The 15,913-nt window shown below is 32.2% G+C and overlaps 1 protein-coding gene and 1 long non-coding RNA gene across 2 annotated transcripts; one reads left to right on the forward strand and one right to left on the reverse strand.

Moving 5' to 3' along the window:
* The first annotated feature begins 403 nt into the window (after window positions 1-403).
* LOC132740729 (putative uncharacterized transmembrane protein DDB_G0290641) lies at window positions 404-13,070 on the forward strand. The gene is made up of 7 exons (XM_060728696.1): window positions 404-522; window positions 1,320-1,494; window positions 2,629-2,763; window positions 5,045-5,140; window positions 7,374-7,547; window positions 11,139-11,249; window positions 12,842-13,070. The coding sequence occupies exons 2-7, from the start codon at window positions 1,456-1,458 to the stop codon at window positions 12,866-12,868; spliced, it is 582 nt and encodes a 193-aa protein (XP_060584679.1). The 5' UTR covers window positions 404-522; window positions 1,320-1,455; the 3' UTR covers window positions 12,869-13,070.
* Window positions 12,187-12,536, reverse strand: LOC132740730 (uncharacterized). Its single transcript, XR_009627203.1, has 2 exons — window positions 12,439-12,536; window positions 12,187-12,397 (listed from the first exon to the last, which is right to left on the reverse strand). It is a non-coding gene; the product is annotated as an uncharacterized LOC132740730 (long non-coding RNA).
* Window positions 13,071-15,913: the final 2,843 nt, after the last annotated feature.

Raw genomic sequence — 15,913 nt, forward strand, 5'->3', positions numbered from 1 at the left:
GCTTTTATTTAATCAATTTAATCAAAGATCGAAAAATCCACACATCCGCTTGTAGTTACAAGTAGAATTTAAGAGAACTCAATGCAGTACAAATAGGAAAATGTTGCTTGCACATTGGATTTAGAAGCTATTCATCCTGGAGGAGGAGTGACTGAAAATATTTTTCAATGCCTGTTAATAACGTATATTTTCCTTCAATTGACAGTTCTTTTTACATTAACTTGCCCTTTGATACACTCATTTGTGAAAAAAAGGGAAAAAACCTGTAAAGCTAACTCTAAAGATATGTTTAGAAAGGCAGTGGATTATTCATGTTAATATTTTTATTTTAAAAAATCTCAAAATAAACAGGAGGTGGGAGAACAAGTCATCACCATGGAACAATTTTTATTTGTGATTTTTTTTAAAGCCATATTATAATATTTACAGATTAGAGAAGGCTCTGGATGTACTGATCAACACTGGAAGATTACCAGAGGCATCTTTCTTTGCCAGAACTTACTTACCTAGTCATGTATCAAGGTAATTATTTCACTTCTCAAATTATTTTTTAGCTCTCAACTATTTGAAAAGTAGTTGGGCTATCCTACTCACCCATGAGTTAAAGTTTGCAACTTCTTGTTCAACTTCATGTCTCATCAACTTCTTAAGATATTTGCTTGTAGCATTTTATACATCATAGTTGGAGTTCACTATCCAAGACCCATAAATCTAGCCTAGAATTTTACAGAATTATGGCTCTTCTTGAACATTATTAAAAATTATTTGTTGAAGTTTTGCGTGTGACTTCAGTTCTAAAAAACTACTAAAGTTATAAACTAAACAGTATTACATATCAGCATGGTCATCATTTGATGGTACTGTGTATGGCCTATTATTTTGACAAGGATTTTGGCAGAACTATGGCCTTGCCAGTTTTTAGTTGTTTCAAAACTGGAATATAAACTACTCGTGATAATTAGATGTTAGTCAGGGGAATTCATATTGACATTGAAGTTTTAGTCCAGTCATTTGCTGCTGATAATGGATTTCAATGAAATGTTGACATAATTCATGTAAGGTTGGTATTCAGTCAGGGTACAGGAGGCCAGTGGTTCTGCTTAAACACAAGCCTCTTGTGTATTAATGCTAGATTTGGGCGTCCCGGAATCTTTCTTTACCAATAAAATCTTGTAAGTCTCAAGTTTACCTTAATGGTGTGAATGCGAGATAATTTGATAAAATGGAAACCTAAAAATACTTAAATGCCATGTTATTGTCATAACAAAACAAAGCTCACCAATTTATAATGATTACCATTATTTTATCTATGATTACAGAATAGTAAAATTATGGAGAGAATCACTTCATAATGTAAAAGCTGCTAATTCATTAGCTGACCCAGCAGAATATGAAAATCTGTTCCCTGGTTTTGCCGAGACTGTAAAATGTGAACAATTCCTTAAACCACAGAGAATGAGACGGTACCCAGCACGGACTTATCCTCAAGTACCTGTAAGTCTGTTTTAATTAAATTTCTATTTATAAATATAGCTGCATCATTAACTATGACAGATTAGCTGTTTAAAAGTCATTTATGTTTAGATGCATAAATATTAGCTTAATATTGTGTTGCATTTCATGATTAAAAATGAAGTTTCGTTTTCCAGCAAGTGTCTAGATTCATTAGCCTGCTTATTGACGTTGATAAATTTATCCAGTTAAAGATATACTATACTCAAATTTGATAATTGAAAATTGCTTCACAGTATTTTTGTAAATATAAAATAAACATGTTTTTACTTCACACAAAGTCGATACAATGTATGTTATGCTTAAAATCATACACAATATAAGTGGACACACAATAAATATGTAGAATGATTAAAAAATGGCAGTTTAATAAGAAAGGACCAGCTTTACTTGACCCGTAATAAGTAACGCAAATTCCCATCCATAGTTTGCACGTTCTTTTCTTTAAATAGAATATATTCACTTATAATCATAAAGATTTCAATAAATTTCAGCAATACAAGTACTTTACTCAAAGATGAGCATAGTATATCTTTGATTACTGCTATAAAGGGAATACAATTAAAGTGAAGAGTATTATACTGTTATGTTTATTTCTATTTTTATGCTCCTCATCACTTGTGTGGAGATTTACCTGAAGTGTATTGAAGGATTTCGCTTATAACTTATTACACTGATTCAGATTAGTAAAAAGTGCAGAATACAAGAGCTATACTGCTACCTTGCTTTATTAATGATTTGTCTACATTTATGATTATTTAAAATAGTTATTGGCATGACTCTAAACTGTCTGAAACATCTAAACTGTCCCTGATATCTCAATGAAACTCCACATAACAGAGTCATGTTCTACTGTCCATCTATGATTGATAAAACACGGAATATGGGGACATCCCTGTCTGATGGACACCTTTCTAGTTTTAAATTTTAAATGTGTTGAACTTGACATTTGTAACCTGGCCTAGAAATGGTTCTGATCTTAAACCACCTCAAACTTTTAAATGTTTCAGTACCTTTGTTTTCTAACATATATATTCGTGTACTAACATATATATTCGTGTATTTTTCTCTACATGTTGTAACAAAAAAATTATGATAAGTTGTGGAACATTTTAGGCAAATTCAGACCGAGTACCGCTAGAAGAGATGGCCGCTGCCGAGGAGAAGGGTGCATTTAGTTACCAACGCCCACGACCTGAAGGGGATGATGATGAATTCGTTGAAGCCCCACAATCACAACAAAAATCTGAGGTAAAGTCCACATGAGAGAGTAAATCATTTGATCATCAATAACACTTTGGTTATGTTTTTGTGTGCAAGTTGGTATCCCTAAACTGCTGAAGGGATTGGTAGAAACTTTACACATTTGTTCTACATTATAATTTGGTACAGTGTGCACAGGTGACATAACTCTTAAGTTACCTTTTAACAGAGTTATGCCCCTTTTCTTACTGTCAAGGACTGAAAAAAGTTGAGTGTTCCGTCTTGCAGACTGCTCTTGTTATAGGCTCACAGTTACATTCGACTTGTCTGAAAGGCTTAGAAAATACAATAAAAGTTTTGTTGCCAGATAATTATGCAGTAAGAAAATAGAAAAAAATGTTCAGGGTTTGTTGGGGGGGTTTTTTTGCCAGATATTGAGGAAGTGGCTTTAGTTTACAATTATTCTCTAAAAATTAGTTAATTTTAATTTTGTAGATCAACTGTTAAAGTAGGAAAATAGGCAAAATATTTTTACTGCTTTTAATCACTGTCTTATGTGCACTGTGTTTTGTGGAGTTTGTCTGGAGCATTGGTGTTCTTCTTTTAATTGGCACTGTTTTGAAAATCTAGCCTTTTAAATTAAATATGTGTAGCCACTTTTTGATTATTAATTATTTCAAAATTGTCAAAAAATTTTCATGAATTTCATGAAGAGGAAATTATAATGGCTTGAACATTGGGTATTTCTTTTGCCGACATTCCTGAACTTACTCATTGTTGATGAATAAATTTTTTCTGTCTATATAAAATGAATAACAAAGAAAAACAGAGTTTAAAAAAAATGTAAAATATATTAACCTCCCCCTAATTGAAGTAGTACAAGAAACTTTATTTCAAGTTGGTTTACAAATTACAAGAAAGATTAGCTAATAAGCTATTTACTAGGGGTGTCATCTGGGGCCGAAACCGCCATCCGGATATCCGAATCAGACATCCGGATACATCCGGATGTTCGGATCGTTGTTATATTCTTAGTTGGCTGATATGACGTAACCGTTTATTGCGACCTTTTTCAAAGTGTTGTATTTCGTTAATTGAATGTTACGTATCAAAATATTTTCGGTATTGATTTATTTTTTTCTCTGTAGATTATGACTGTTTTCGGTAAATGAAGGGCTTATGATACTTACGATTTAAAATGGAATGAAAATTAAATTCATCGCCGATCGTCTCAATTCCTCAATTAGTGCTATAATACACAATAATACTTGCTCACATTTGTGAAAACAAAATAACACCCGTAAAAAAATAAAAGTTTCCATTGTTCAATAACACGCTGCAATTTACACACGATGACCTTTGACAGGTGTGCAGCCGACTTTTCAAAGGTATCTGCCAATCTTTGATGTTTACCAACATGGAGCCCTGGCTGTTTGCTTCTCGACATCAAAGAAGTCGCCGAAACTTACATGAATTACACACATTTTAAGTGTTCATAAGTGAAAAAAAACTGTGAAAAAAATGTTTTTTTTTAAATAATGCACATGTTTGATTAATACTAAAGGAGAAAGTTATTTTGTCGGATAGATATCGTATCAATTTCAATAAAAGCTGTGATAATTAACATATTATTATTCGTAAGTGCATTTCTTGATTTGATTATTTTATTTCTGGAGATTTTTCATTTTCTCAAATAAGCAGTCGACGGGTCGGAAAGCCGAAATAATCAAATACATTGTATATGTAAAACATTAGCCTAATTAAATATTTAAATTTGGACATATAAATGTAACATCGATGCCGATGACAAACGCACGGGACTTGTTCATCTTTAAACCAATTAATAAAACTTAAATGTGTTTGGTGTTTAATATAGATTAACAACATGTGTCATACCTGACTCGTAATTATTATAGTAATTATTGATTTTTTATGGTCTGCAGAGATTATGATGTGTATTGTCAAACTGAGGTACAATATACAATATGGTGTCAACACCATGTCTACGTCGATTATCTCAACGCATGTATATATCACATTTTTTCAATATTTTGAAATATTTTATACGAACATCCGGATCCGAAAATCGGGTCCGGACACCGAATCGTGATTCGAACGTTCGGATATCCGGACTCCGAATGACATCCCTACTATTTACCGACATTTACAAAGACATAAAACATATTCACTAACATCTAACAGATCTGAAGAAAATTAAAAACATTTAAAACTGGTAGCAACTATAAGCATGAAATAAAAGTAGCAAGATTGAAAAGAACTGTTAGATAGTAAGATATAATAGTAGTGTTTAATTAAACTCCCTGTATAGGATAAAGATTTAGACTGGGACAGTGAACCCGAAACTGAGACAGCACCAACAGAACCAAAACCTAGTGAACCAGTCAAACCAGAACCTACTGAACAGGTACCACCAGATTTATGGTGATTGGAATTGTGCACCCTTGTTTATATTGCATTTGTAAAAATAGCTTCACACCCTAGATATGATATTGCTAACAGTAAAACTTTTGTTTTAATTTCCAGGGAAATGCTTGTTATATAGCTGTAGATTGTATTAGTTGTAATGCTTTAGTATTGTTTTTTAAGTTACAGTGTATTTCTTAAGGGTGCTTGTACATTGTCAGACTGAATGTTATTAAAGTAACAAATTTATTATATTATGTTAGCATTAATGGCAGTAGAATAAGTGGAGAGTGGAATATGAATATAATGTAAATTCACTTAATTTTGTCTGTCTGAAAATAAATTCATGGTTTTTGTCACAATATTTTGTGGGTTCTTAAAATCTTGTATTGACTGTTTCGCAAATAGTAAAATGCAAATGATGTAATGCAAAATAATCTTACAGTAGAGGAAATACAATTTTGTTTGATCTGTAAACCACAGAAATGAGTGCTCCACAAATAATGATTATGCAGTAAAAGGAAGATTCAACCAAGAAAACTGGCACAGTGAGTTGAGTTGGTTACACTTCATATCACTTGTCCCTTGTTGTTTTGATCTTGCAAGGAAAGTTAAATTCATATAAAAAGGAAGCTATCAGCTACCTTAATAGCTTAAGAAAGGTCAGAGGTTAATCTTCTATACATACTTTTAACACAAACAAATGTGCAATATGGCAGCCAAGGTGTTTTCTGTGTGTACTTAAAGTTGTAAAATTGCTATAATATTACAAATAGTGGATTTTTTTTAATTCAGTGTACAGGTATCTTTAGAAAATGCCTTTCTTTCTTTGTATTATGCTATAAAACTTCATGTGCTAACATAAATTTCTTCTGTAGTTATGCTTTGTAGAAAATTTAGTTTTCATTATTTTTATTTTGCTAAATTATGATTGAGAATGAATGAGAGATACTGTAAAATCATTCACATTCTATTGTAATGAAATTGTAAACATTTAAACCACATCAGCAATGCATATTGACATATTCTTGTCAAATCTGCATTCAATGGCATAAATAAAGACTTTTTACTAAAGTGCGTATTAATGGTTTAGTATAAGAAAAAAATGGGGGGGGGGTCAATTTGATTGATATTATTTATGGGATTGATCAACGCTTTTTACTTTTGTATTCTTTTGTGAAAGGACAGATTTCAGAGTCTATTTTGTATGATGGTGTTGTTTGCATGTCACCAAGCATATTTTCCAGTTCCAAAGAAAATGAAACCTCATTGAAAAGTATTACCGTAATTTACAAAATTTAAAACCAATAATAACAGTATCTTTAGGGTTGATCCTTAAACATATACATGACACTTTTATTTTACAATTTTGAAAATGTAGAGTGTTTCCCCCATTATACAGTCATGTAAGCCACATCATCCATGTATTCAGGCCAGGCTTCGTTCTGATGGCTGGATCATCTTATAAATTCTCAGTTTAAACAGTTTAAAGGCCCATTATGTCCCTGAAATGCTTTTATTTTTATTTCTTAAAGGATATTTATTTTGAATGTACTTTTAATGGTTTCTGAAAAGTTACTCCTTGGTAAATTACCTGAACCATCTTTTTTACTGTTTTTTTTTTTTTTTTTTTTTTTTTTTCTTTTTTTTTTTTGCATTGATTGCATTAATAGTGATAAGAATTTTGTATGGGAGTCAAAATACTACTTTGTTTACTTTTATGACAAATTATTTCACATTCAGAGCAGCTGCTATTTTCTTCTGGTAAAAAGCAACTAACATGCTATAAAACCATTATTGAATCATTATTGAAATTCATCTTTGCCTTTTCTTAAGAAGTAAAAATATGTTTGTTTCTGAGGCATAATGTGCCTTTAAATTTATACATTGGACTGGTCCATACAGGAAATTCAGCTGATGAAGTGTTGAATTGTTGCTATGTAAATAGATTATTTGAAATAACGTGAAGGGAGCATGTAATTATGAATATTATAAATCCTATTAGATTATTTTAAATAACAAGAAGGGAGCATGTAATTATGAATTTTATAAATCCTATTAAATTATTTTAATAACAAGAAGGGAGCATAATTATAATGATGAATATTATAAATCCTGTTAGATTATTTTTAAATAACAAGAAGGGAGCATGTAATTATGAATATTATAAATCCTGTTAGATTATTTTAAATAACAGGAAGGGAGCATATAATTATGAATATTATAAATCCTAGGAAGAGGTTGTTAATGAGGCATCCGAGGAAGGTTGGGGATCTGACTCGGACATTGAGGATTATGATGAAACTGATCCAAATATAGATCAGTCACATGATCAGTCATGTGACATCACTAGTGTGAACACTGAACATGTTCCACATGACAGTACACTGTACACACCTGTGGAGGAGGTACTTATTTAGTTATAACCAAAATTTCAAAATGGTCTTTGGGAAATTTATTTTATCCTTTTTGCCTTTTTTTTTTTTTATTTGGTGGTTTTAATTTCCAACCATTTTATGTCAGGGTTTTTTGTTGAGGTGCAAGTCTTAGTAAGTTTTTTACTTATGGCTATTTTTAGAAGTGTGCAAAGGATTAACAAATAAAATTCTATAAGATAATAAGCATGGGGAGGGAAAGGTAATTCTTTATGTGTAAGACATTGGTAGTAAGACAGGAACTTGCATCTCAAAACTATTTTGACAGGTTTGTTTTTCCCTCTGGTGATTAGTTATTTTGTCCATTCTCTGGGCATGATTCTTTCCTGAAGATGTTAAATATTCATTTTGGAAAGCTTTCTAATAACTTTTTAGTGATAATATTGTGACTTAAACAGAAGTTTGAAAATTATTCAATTAAAAAAAATATTGAGGGATATTCAGAGTTTTGGTTTTTATGCATGAATACAGGAATTACAATGTTCTTTTTCTGGGTACCTGTTTTGTCAAGTAGAAATCTGTAAATTGTATATGTGTTGATAATCTGAAATAATGTTGAGAGATTGTAATATATTATACTATTTACTAACCAAAGGCGACTAGCCTTTGCCACCAGTATAGAGCCACGCCAGCCTGCACCTCCTTGCAGTCTAACCAGGCTCAATACTGTTGCCTGACCAACTTAATATTTTATTAGCTCACCTGTCACAAAGTGACAGGGTGAGCTTTTGTGATCACTTTTCGTCCGGCGTCCGTCCGTCCGTCGTCCGTCCGTAAACTTTTACTTTAAATGACATCTCCTCATAAACCACTATGCCAATTTCATCCAAACTTCACAGGAATGTTCCTTTGGTGGTCACCTTTAAAAATTGTTCAAAGAATTTAATTCCATGCAGAACTCTGGTTGCCATGGCAACCGAAAGAAAAAACTTTAAATATCTTCTTTTAAAAAACCATAAGAGCTAGAGCTTAGATATTTGGCATGAAACATCTTCTAGTGAGTGTCTACCAAGTTTGTTCAAATACAAGCCCTGGGGTCAAAATTGGCCCCGCCCCAGGGGGTCATTGGTTTTCCCTATATGCATATAGTAAAAACTTAAAAAATCTTCTTTTAAAGAACCCAAAGAGCTAGAGCTAAGATATTTAGCATGAAATATGTTCTAATGGGTGTCTACCAAGTTTGTTCAAATAAAAGCCCTGGGGTCAAAATTGGCCCCGCCCCGGGGGGTCATTGATTTTCCCTATATGCATATAGTAAAAACTTAAAAAATCTTCTTTTGAAGAACTCAAAGAGCTATGGCTAAGATATTGAGCATCAAACATTTTCTAATAGGTGTCTACCAAGTTTGTTCAAATAAAAGCCCTGGGGTCAAAATTGGCCCCGCCCCGAGGGGTCATTGATTTTCCCTATATGCATATAGTAAAAACTTAAAAAATCTTCTTTTAAAGAACCAAGAGTTAGAGCTAAGATATTTAGCATGAAACATGTTCTAATAAGTGTCTACCAAGTTTGTTCAAATAAAAGCCCTGGGGTCAAAATTGGCCCGCCCCGGGGGGTCATTGATTTTCCCTATATGCATATAGTAAAAACTTAAAAATATTCTTTATAAGAACTCAAAGAGCTATGGCTAAGATATTTAGCATCAAACATGTTGTAATAGGTGTCTACCAAGTTTGTTCAAATAAAAGCCCTGGGGTCAAAATTGGCACCGCCCCGGGGGTCATTGATTTTGCTTATATGTGTATAGCAAAAACTTAAAAAATCTTCTTTGAAAAAACCCAAATAGCTAGAGTTAAGATATTAAGCATGGAACATCTGTTAGTGAGTGTCTACAAAGTTTGTTCAAATAAAAGACCCGGGGTCAAAATTGGCCCCGCCCCGGGGGTCATTGATTTTCTTTATATGTGTATAGCAAAAACATAAAATCTGCTTTGAAAAAACCCAAATAGCTAGAGTTTAGATATTAAGCATGAAACATCTTCTAGTAAGTGTTTACAAAGTTTGTTCAAATAAAAGCCCTGGCCCGGCCCCAGGGTTGTCATTGTTTTTAACTATATGTGTTTTTAAAAAACTTAAAAAAAATCTTCTTTTAAAAAGCCCAATGAGCTAGAGCTTAGATGTTTAGCATGAAACATCTTCTTATGGGTGTCTACCAAGTTTGTGCAAATAAAAGCCCTTGGGTTAAATTGGCCCTGCAACGTTGGGGGGGGGGGGGGCTATATACAGGTGAGCGACCTCAGGGCCATCATGGCCCTCTTGTTGTGATTACCAAAAAAAGTGGTAATGGACTGTTCCAAAACTGTAGCTGCACAATTTTGTTTCAAGAAATTCAGTAAGTTCAGGGCTGAATTCTGCTGACAATTTTCAAGTATGTAGCCCTATCAGTGCGTACTTTCATGCTAGATTATTTTATGTATTTAGATTTTATATTAAATCCCATTTTATAAACAATTTCCATATTCAATTCATGACAAGTCAATTTCACAGCATTATCAAAGTAGAGGTTTAAAAAAGTGTTTAAAATGGAATATACCTGGTAATGCAAATAGCATCAAATACACATTTAATTTGTTTAATAATACTCACAATTAGGGGTGTGGATCGTCGGATAAGTGACGATCCGATCCGAACCACGATTCAGCACTTACGATTCACAAATCGAACCACAAATCTTTTGTTATCAAGACACCCATAAAAACATGTACATGTATTAGTTATAAAAACATGTTTATTAAAAACAAACAACGATACTAAACATTAAACATATAAAATATAAACTAGGTTTATGTTTTTATTCTTTGGAAGAGTATTTTTGTTTTGTTTTATGAAACAAACTACTTCCTAACCCAGCATTATGGTACAGCACCTTGTATTTAGGTAAACTTCCAATAATTTATACTCAAATCGTATTTTTCTCGATTTTAAGAGTGTTATTAAGAAACAGTGAATGTATAGAAAAAAAAATAGATCGCGATACACGATCTTTGGGCTTACGAATATTCAAACTCCATTTTTCACTTTGATTCGTGATTATTCGAGTACTCGGATACTCGCCCCAGCCCTACTCACAATGGATTTTATTGGTATTTTATTATCAAAATCTCTGTTAAAAAGATTTCTAATTTTAATAAATTAATAGTAATTTTATTTCACAAAAAAAAGTATTTTTGTATTTATCACCCATAATTTATTATTGACTCATTATTATTTTACTGGTTTCAGTTTTCAACTTCATGAACTGGTTTTATATGAAGTCATTCATCAATTCGGGAGCAGGGTTTTCTGGTCTCAGTCCACCATAAAAATATGTGAGCCGCATCACGACAAAACCAACATAGTGCGTTTGCGACCAGCATGGATCTATCCGCCCGTCTGTTCAGGATCCATGCTGTTCGCTTACCAACTCTATTACAAGTAGAGAAACTGATAGCAAACAGCATGGATCCTGATCAGACTGCATGGATGCGCAGGCTGGTCTACTAGATAGATGCTGGTCGCAAACGCACTATGTTGGTTTTGTCATGACGCGGCTCATATAATTCACGATACGTTAATATTTGCAGGCTAAAGCAGTAACAGAACCTGAACAGCCTCAGTTAGGAGAGGATGAGATGGCCGACCTTGAAAAAGAATTAGAACTTGACCTGAAAAATCTCGATGTTAATGATGCAGGGGTAAGACATTTTATTTTGTGATTTCTTGCTAAAGTGGAGACTAAAGCTTATGTTGTCCTGACATTGTCACAAGAGTTGAGGGTGAAATAATTGTCATACGAAATGATAAGCCTCCGACATTGTGTTATAGTAAATGACAGATATGTTGCAAAGATATCAAAATTGGTATTTCTTGCGAAGTGTTTTTCTATGAATATTTAACATTTTATGTCTTGATAGGAAACTTTAGATAAACATTTCATTTTCAAGACTGGCAATTAATAGGACAAAGGTATTACATGTACAAACTATAAACAAAGAATGTGCTGTATTATATTTCATTATTCCCAATTCACTTGCTAATCATGCAATTTCTAGTTATTTGAAAACTTAAAAAACCTGTTCCTCTTCCAAGGACGCCATTGTTACAGGTAAAGACCAAATAGTAGAAAATATGTCACACAGAAAGCCATAATTCTGTTCTCCCTTTTTAGCTCGACTATTCGAAGAATATGAGAGCTATTGTAGTCGCCCCGGCGTCGGCGTCGGCGTCGGCGTCAGCGTCCGCGTCGGCGTCTGCGTTGGTTAAAGTTTTTTGTAAAGTCAAATATCTCAATCATTACTTGAGATATTCAATTGAAACTTACAATACTTATTTATAGTAACAAGGTACATCAGATTGACAAGTTGGATAACTCTGCCTACAATATTGACAGAATTATGCCCCTTTTTAACTTAGAAATTTTGGTTAAAGTTTTTTGTAAAGTCAAATATCTCAATAATTACTTGAGATATTCAATTGAAACTTACAATACTTATTTATAGTAACAAGGTACATCAGATTGACAAGTTAGATAACTCTGCCTACAATATTGACAGAATTATGCCCCTTTTTAACTTTGTTATCTCAATTACTACTGAAGGGTGTGTGCCTTTTTTTGGGACAATTTTATGCATTCATAATAATAAAGCAGTGATTTACTTGATAAAACATCTTAATTAGAAGCCTTTGTACCTTTTCTGTCAAATTTATGTATTCATAGGTAATTAGTATTATTATACTCAATAAAACAACCTTGTGACATTACCTTCCGAATAGTCAAGCCAATACTGTATAATTAGACTCTCTCTAAGGCCTATAACATGAATTTATTAAAAAAAAATTAGACCTTTTGTGATCTTAAAAAATTTAACATTATCAAAATTAGACCTTTTGTGATCTTAAAAAATTTAACATTATCAAGGCTCTTTTACTATCAAGCACTTAGAATAGTCGAGCATGCTGTCCTACTGACAGCTCTTGTTAAATAAATAATTAAGAAAACTGGAAAGTAAGTATTCCCCATTTCCTAATTTAACAATTGCACTATAAAAGTGCAGCAAAACTGCTAGTTTTAAGAGATTTAACAAATATTGGTTAATTTTAATGTAAGGGGTTTGACTGTGTTAAGATCTGTTCCAATCTATGTTTATGCTTTTAAGGCATATTTTCACAAAGCTATTAACTAAATGTTTTATCGTTGTTGTTTTTTTGTGGTCTTTTCTCTTACTGACTGACATAATAACATTTTGTTGTTTTTCTATGCCACTAAACTTGTTAAAACTGTTTTTAGGAATCAGGGGAGACTAATCAGGTATAACTAAAAGTGAAGTGCATGGTTTTTACGTAGACATGATATCCAATAGTTGTAGTTTTTACTAAACAATTTAGTAGTTTATAACCTAACTGAAAGTTAAAAAGATTGCTTGCATAGGTATGTATAAAGCTGTATTATATTTAAAAGCTGAATAGTTGATTCATTATTTTGCTTGTCTGAGTATGTTATGATTAAATAAAACTTTCAGTCCAGCTTTTAGAAACCATTTTTGTTGACATTTTTTACCTGAGCAGGGAGTCCTTTTGGGGATAAATAGAATTTTTCCCAGGATTTTAAAAAAAGGTGGTCATGGTTGGGTATGTTTTTATAATTTTAAAGGTTTTAAGGGAGTGAGCTCATTTTGTTTTCAGGCCCAATTTTGCTTAAAAATCTGACTTTGAATTTTACCTTTTTTTGCCAAAAGAAAAAACGTCAACCTGAATAAAACTAAATGGGAGTTTTTTTTTTCTTTATCAAAAATTTCCAAAATAAAAAGTATTTTACCCCTTTTTGTCAAAAAAACAAATTTGGGAAAATATTGGAAACTTAGCAAAGCCAAAAATTAAAAAATTTTAAAAAAAATTTCCCTAATTTGATATCTCACCCCCCTTTTTTTAAAATGTTTTTTTCTACTTTTATATTTGATGAAATTTCAAAAAATTATAAAAAAGATCAAACCAGATTTTCTGACTGAAAATCTGTTTTTTTTGTGTAATTATTTCTTCAAGAAAAAACATTCTGCTTTTTTATGCACATTTTTGGTCATAATCTCTGGGGTGGTCAAATTAACTGGATAACTAACTTAACTGGATACTAACTGACTGCGATAACTAACCCAGTATTTACCAATTTCTCCTCAAATGACCAAACTTCTTACCCAACAATGAGCTGTGAGAGATAAATGACCACATTACAGGACTTGATGTCTGAATCAGTTGTCACAGTGAATGTTCTTGGAAGCTCTCTAGAGGATCAAACTAGAAACCCTTAGATTACAAATCCAAACCTCTCTCTCTCTCTATTGAGCTATACAGGTTGATAAAAAGATTGGAAGAAGAATCTTAATTTTCATTCAACATATTGATGATCTGTGTCAGAAAGTCTGGTTTGTTTGAGAGAATGGGCTAAATAATTTGAGCCGCGTCATGACAAAACCAACATAGTGGGTTTGCAACCAGCATGGATCCAGACCAGCCTGCACATCGGCGCAGTCTGATCAGGATCCATGCTGTTAGCTACCAGTTTCTCTACTTATAATAGAGTTGGTAAGGGAACAGCATGGATCCTGATCAGACTGAGCGGATGTGCAGGCTGGTCTGGATCCATGCTGGTCGCAAACCCACTATGTTGGTTTTGTCGTGACGCGGCTCATTTATCACAACGTATACATGTTTATTATTTTGGTTTTTGGCACAAGTTATAATCTCTGTGTATTGTTTTAATATTTATTTGTAAATTACCCAATTACAAAATGCTGCTTTTAGTTTCCAATGATTTTGTTTATATTATTTGATGTTGAAATATGATTTGAAGTTTGCTTATATGTACATGTAATTGTATGATTACATAACACAGTGTGCAAGATTTTAAGAGAAGTAAAAAGATTCAAGTAATCATTTACATGTGATGTGGGATCAATGACTGATAATGCATTAAATCATTACCATATTTTTATTGTGCAACTAACACAGTAAGGGCTATTTTTGCATATTTCCCCCCCCCCTTTTTTTTTTTTTTTTTTTTTTTTTGGTAATTGGCTTAAATTATTTCTTTTGTTTACTTCAGGACATTTTGATTTTAAAAAACATTCTCAAAATTTTCATGAATATATTACCCACCTAGTATGAATCTGAAGGCATGTTGCATTAATGCATGGACCAGACATGTAAATAATGATTATTAATGACGGCTTATTTGGTTGATAATGACAAGCGTTTTTTTTGGCAAAAAAATTTACAAAAGTTTTTCTTACATCAAATATACAGATATCAGAAGTACATTATATTAGTAATGGTGTCTGAACTTGAAGTTGTTCTTGAAATATTAACAACAGAAATTTTCACTTCATGCCGCCATCACAAAACTACATCAAATTTAAAAAAAGTACCGTTCACAGTCCAATATTTGATGCTTTACTACTTTAAAAGTCCAGCATGACCTTATTAAAGTTTACATTATTTTCTGCTCCCAATTCTTATTTGAGTGAAAGTTTTAAAATGTAAAGCAGGACAAGACAGTCTTTACACATCAAGCAGTGTAATTTTTATTTGCAATGACGGGGTTATTACGTAGGGAAGGTTTCCTTTCCAGAGATTTTAATCTAGGGTTAGAGAGGAGTTTGGCATGGTTTAAACTGGAGTATGGGAATAAAACAATATTACATTGGTTGGAAGATGAAAAAACGAAATATATGGGTAAATGTGCATCTGTAGAACATTAAAAAATATACTCACTTCCATTTTCTTTTCTATTTCAGGATATATGATTTTAGACGAAAATTTGCTGGAGAGATGATCGTTGAAAATTGTGTAAATTTATTTATACCTTATATGGAAAGTTTTAAAGTGAAAATAAAGAAAACTTGATTTAAAGGAAGACGGTCAGGATTGAAATTGAGGACTATCCTAGGATATTGTTTAAACAGATGTTTGAAAATATGATGATTCAATTTATTTATTAGGGACATAGAAAGTTTATTGGAATAATGGTCTCTGGTCATGATATTGAAGATATTGTTTAGGTTGGTCTGAAAATAATGCATATTTTGTATGGTATAGGTGAAGTGTCAAGTCTATAAGAAGCTGGAAAACGGCCAAAAATAGTTTCAAATTAAAAAAAAAAAATTATTAATTTTGATGTTTTGACAATGGATAGTACTATAAAAAAAAGAGAATTTAAGAAAAAAAGCAGAAGTCGGAAGTGCCAATTTTGGTGTTAAGAAAATTGTAAGTACTTAGTGTATTTAGCAAAAAAAAAAAATATTTAATTAGAAATTTACTGATGCAATATCCAAAACTTAACTTTAAACCATATAATCAATGGTATTAA

This window comes from Ruditapes philippinarum, unplaced genomic scaffold (assembly GCF_026571515.1).
Source record: "Ruditapes philippinarum isolate M1 unplaced genomic scaffold, ASM2657151v2 ctg4766_1_1_1_1, whole genome shotgun sequence".
NCBI lineage: Eukaryota > Metazoa > Mollusca > Bivalvia > Venerida > Veneridae > Ruditapes > Ruditapes philippinarum.